Source organism: Monodon monoceros, unplaced genomic scaffold (assembly GCF_005190385.1).
Source record: "Monodon monoceros isolate NGI ecotype Baffin Bay Population unplaced genomic scaffold, NGI_Narwhal_1 Super_Scaffold_22, whole genome shotgun sequence".
Taxonomy (NCBI): Eukaryota; Metazoa; Chordata; class Mammalia; order Artiodactyla; family Monodontidae; genus Monodon; species Monodon monoceros.
The window spans coordinates 64,623,380-64,628,618 of NW_021703779.1; the positions used below are offsets into that span (position 1 = coordinate 64,623,380).

Here is a 5,239-nt window from a genome sequence, read left to right on the forward strand (position 1 = left end):
AAAGCATTGGCCTCCTAGCACTGAATAAATCTACTCATCTCAGTCCTAATACCAGTGGGCTGACTTAAAATTGAAACTATCATTAGATCATTGTTTTTTTCATTTTCTCTGTCATTGACATGAATATAAAGTGTAAGTATAAACTTAGGACACCACCTTTTGTGGAATATTCTAGAATTTATACACCAAATTAGCATTCTTCAAAGTGACCACTGAGATAGAGTTGTTACAAGTATCCCTGTGATGTAATCATTGTTACAAATGTTTGGGGGCTGTTCTTTTGGAATTAAGGGGCGACAGAAGGTAGTGGAAAGAACATGAGGTTCTGAGATGATATAGCCTTTGCTTTTTTTTTTTTTGCCACATATTCTGTGTTTCTATTTATATGAAATGTCCAGAATAAGCATACCCATAGAGAGAGAAAATAGGTTAGTGGTCGTCAGGGCCTACATAAAAGCAAGAATGGAGAGTGATTGCTAATGTGTGCAGGGCTTTTTTTTGGGGGGGGGCGGTGAAGACAATTTTCTGGAATTGGATAGTGATAATTGCAAAAACTTGCAACTATATTAAAAACCACTTCATTATATACACTTTAAAAGAATAAAGTTTATGGTATATAAAATATACTTTAATTAAACTGCTATTAAAAATGTATGTAAACTTACATCTGATTTCCACATAAATAAGATATAGCCTTTTCTTTGAATTGCTAATCTGCCTCACATTAGCTGTACAATATTTGTGTCTCTGAGCTTCCAGTTCCCCATGTATACAGTGGGGTTAAGACTGTTTATCTTGCTGAGTTTTGTAGTGAGTCATTCATGCCTATGAAAATGCTGGACACATAGTAAGTGCTTGATATTTTCACACTTCTGTACTTACTGCCAATTTATCATCTGTGCAAGAAATTTGTTGCCCCTGTACACTCTCCCTTAGTTGATGGCTCTATTTCCCCCTCTCTCTTTGTGTTCTGGTCAAACTCAACTATATTCTTCCTTAAAAAATTAGGAGTATGAGGGAAATTTTCTGACTTGATATATATTGAAACTTATAGCAAATAAAATAATTAATTGAAAATCTATAGATGTCATCCCATTAAGAAAAAACATCTATCATCACTATGATTTAATATAGGGAGGTTGTGACCAATATTATGAGACCAACATAAAAAATGCATAGGAAATGTATGAATTTGAAAAAGAGATATATAACTTCCATTACCTACAGAGAACATAATCATTAACATATAAACCTAATAGAATAAACAGTCATATTTTAAAAACTATTAGGAGTTCAGAAAGCTTTCTATGCTTATGATCAACAAGAACACAAAAAATTAAAAAGTTATGGCACCCTTGCTATACTTAACTAGAAAATTAAATAGGAAAAAATAAGATATTTCTCAATATCTCAATAATAAAATCTAAAAGTTTCTAGGACATACCCTAACACAGAAACACAAAAATTTACAGAGAATATTTTAAAACTTTTAAAAAATATAAAGGAGATTTTGACTAAATGAAGACATACCAAGTCTATATTTGGTGTCGCCTCCTCTGAAATTTACCTGTATTAGAGGCTTTGGTTTTTTGGGAAAATGCCATTAATGCAGGGGGCGTAAAGTGCCTTGCCAACTGTACCAGGCTTTTGTCCCTTGACCTGAGCCAAAGCAGTGATCTTGTTCACCTCAATGACAGTGAGTTTGATGCTATGCCCAGCCTCCAAAGGCTGAATCTAAACACGTGTCAACTTTCCTTTGTCAGCAACAGGACCTGGAGTGCCCTCCAGAACTTGAGAGCCCTAGACCTGAGCACAATAAGTTTAAAAGATTTCCAGATTTTGCATTTTCACCCTTGAGGTACCTACAATCTCTCTTTCTCTCTAGAAATCCCATCACAGTACTCAGTAATATGGCCTTCTTTGGGCTGTATTCATTGAAGGAGCTCAACTTGGCTGGGTGCTGGATAGTAAAAATTGACAAATACTCCTTTCCTCAATTTCCAAATTTAGAGAGTTTAGACCTTGGATACAACAATATTCGGACACTAAAACGCAGAACATTTCAGTTTCTGAAGAAGCTCCAAGTTCTCATTCTCTCCCAGAACTGCCTGAAAGACATAGAGGAGAATGCATTTTCTGACCTCAATTACTTCTACAAACTTGACTTGGCATACAATATCTTGTCAAGTTTTCAAGCAGGCCTTTTCTTGGGCCTGGAAAATCTAGAAGTTTTGAATCTCAGTTTTAATAAAATTAGTTATGAAACCAGTAGGACCTTGCCATTTCCTCCATTTATGAACCTCAAGTCTTTGAAACAACTCAACCTAGAAGGACAAATACATGGAATTCAGGTTGTTCCAACCAACTTCTTCCAAGGGCTGAATGGCCTGCAGGAGCTACTCCTAGGGAAAAATCCCATGGTATTCCTAGGCCACCTTCAGTTTGACTCCCTGATTAATCTCACAAAGTTGGATATCTCAGGAACAAAACCTGGAGACTGAAGTCTCAGTTTAAATATTTCCTTATTCCAAAAACTCAAAAGACTAAAAATGCTGCACCTGGAAAACAACAACTTAGAGTCATTGACTCCTGGCATGTTCTCTGGATTAGAAAGCCTTCAGGACTTCTCTTTAAGATTCAACAACGTAAGAGTCATTAATCAAAGTCATCTGGAGAATCTGAAGTCTCTGAAGTACTTTGATCTCTATGGGAACAAACTTCAGTGCAGCTGTGACAATGCATGTTTCAAGAATTGGTCAATAAACACAGCAAATGTCCATATCCCCTACCTCTGGAGCTATACTTGTCAGCAGCCAAATATCCAGAGTTTGTTGATAGATTTCGATGATTCTATGTGTAATTTTGACCTAGGAAATGTTTGCTTCTTCTGCTCCTTCAGTCTGGTCCTCACAACCATGGTCTCCTCTTGGTTCATTGCCAAGATGACTCCGTCTCTATGGTATGGGCTCTACATATTTTAAGCCTGGTACCTGGCCAAGTGGCAAAGGACAGAGAAGGAGTTCATCTATGATGCCTTTGTCTCTTTCACTGCCACTGATGAGCAGTGGGTATATGAAGAGCTTGTTCCAGCCCTAGAAGAAGGTGGCCAGCCCACTTTTAAGCTCTGTCTTCACCACTGGGACTTTGATCCAGGCATAGACATCTTTGAGAACATCCAGAATGACATCAACACCAGCCGGAAAACTTTGTGTGTGGTCAGTAACCACTACCTGCACAGTGAATGGTGCCAGCTTGAAGTACAGCTGGCCAGCATCAAGATGTTCTATGAGCACGAGGATGTCATCATCTTGATCTTCCTGGAAGAGATCCCAAACTATAAGTTATCCAGCTACCACCGACTCAGGAAACTTGTGAATAGGCAGACATTTATCACCTGGCCAGACAGTGTCCAAGAGAGGCCACTCTTCTGGGCTCGTATTAGAAATGCATTGGGCAACAAATCTGTGGAGAAAGACAACACACAGCTGATTGTGGCCCAGTGACTAGAAGTCTTTGTGACCTCAAATCCAATGTTGCCCAAGGTGTGTATCGACTAAGAGTGTGACTGAATGTACCTGCTCTGCAGGGAGAAGGTTGCTCATGACCATTATTTGGTTAATGTCCATCAGGCAACTGGAAGAGTGAAGGGAGCTGCCTGAGGAAGCTTCAGGAACAGTGTTAGGGGATGTAATCCCGCTATTAGAGGATTAGATATCCGGAAAGTAGGGCCCTCATATGTGCTTGAGAACATTGCTCAGCTAGTTTATCCAAATCAGTTCCTGTCAAGATAGATTGAACTATACTCCTTCTAAGAACCTATAACAACATAAACACCACACACAGGGTTTAATAAAAGCAAAAAACCAAAAGTTAGGATTCTGGTGTATTCTCCTTTAGGGCATGAAATTCCAAAGGCCAGCTTCTGTTTAAGTCAGAGCCCAAGCATTAGGAGAGTCCTAGTTTGGATCCATTGATTTACTCAATGGGAAGCAGCCTTGATGATCTAGCAGTGCAATGATGACTGCAGGAAATATCACCTAGCTGTGATAAAAAAGACTTCATGGAGCAGTTTCTGGCAGCTATTCATAGGGTTGTAGCCCCAATGGCTTCATGCTTCAAGCACCAGATACAGACCAGTGTCCTGTAGCAGGCAATATCTGTAGGGAGCAACACCCAGAATAGGGGCCATGGCTCTGGTAGTAGGCAAAAGTGCTACAGATTCCTGTAGGAAGGAATTTCTTACAGGAAAAGTGCTATAAATTCCTGGAGCAAGAGGGGCCATAGGGATCTAGAGGAGATCAGCCTATAGTGGGATTAGTAGGGTACCAACACTGTCCTTTTCTGATTGTCTCTCCATGAGGACTTGGTCTTTGCCCTTTATCCCTAAGACTCTGAGAGGAGTTTGTTGAGGAAGAAAGACCCTGATGGGCAGAATCTTTAGCAGCTGAGGTAGTCAAATGTCTACCTCAGTGGGTCCTTGCCAGGTCTCTCTGTACTACACATGACTCCCCTGTGTGAAGAGAGGTCGGCATGTTTGGTACAGGACTTTTGTTAAATTGTTAGGGAAAAATCCAAGGGCATTTGTGTGGGAAATTGTGAGTCATCAGCTGGATGTTTGTGGGTTAAATATTACATTGTTGCAGGAAAGGTTTACAACTGCCTCATGGGAGATGAAAGAAATATGACATTACTTAATTTTCTTTAAATCAAATGATATCTGATTTTGAGGCCCTGTTCTGCTAGATTGTTAAAAATTCTATCTTAGTCATTATGGGCTCCTCACTCTCACCCACTAACCCCTCATGTTCTTGCATAAAGCAAAAAAAGAAAAAGTTGGTGGAGGACTTTTGTAGAAAGGAAGTGCTAAGGAGTGAAAAACAGCTCTTTTATTTTTTGCATCCTGAAAAAATGGGGGGCAATTTCTCCAGTCTTTGGTCCACATTACCACTTGTATGCCCATCATCCAAGCTGGATCCCTGGAGTCTGAGGACTCTGCTGCCTCTGGGCTATGCTTGGCACTGCATTTTTTGCTGAAATTGGAGATAGCCATTTACCTCCCTGGAGATGAAATGGGTCTTGGATCCCACCACTCAAGGAAACAGCAAGTAGACCTCTGTTCTTTTCCTGGTCTTACGTAAACTTCACCTCTCTGGGTGCTTCAGTCACCATTCTGTGCCCTGTTCTCCTCCCATCACACACACACACACACACACACACACACACACACACACACACACAC

At 40.0% G+C, this 5,239-nt stretch overlaps 1 protein-coding gene across 1 annotated transcript; it reads left to right on the forward strand.

Moving 5' to 3' along the window:
• The first annotated feature begins 1,518 nt into the window (after window positions 1–1,518).
• Window positions 1,519–3,503, forward strand: LOC114905826 (toll-like receptor 13). The gene is given in 2 exon segments (XM_029240196.1): window positions 1,519–1,807; window positions 1,810–3,503. Coding segments are annotated over 2 exon segments (1,983 nt in total).
• Window positions 3,504–5,239: the final 1,736 nt, after the last annotated feature.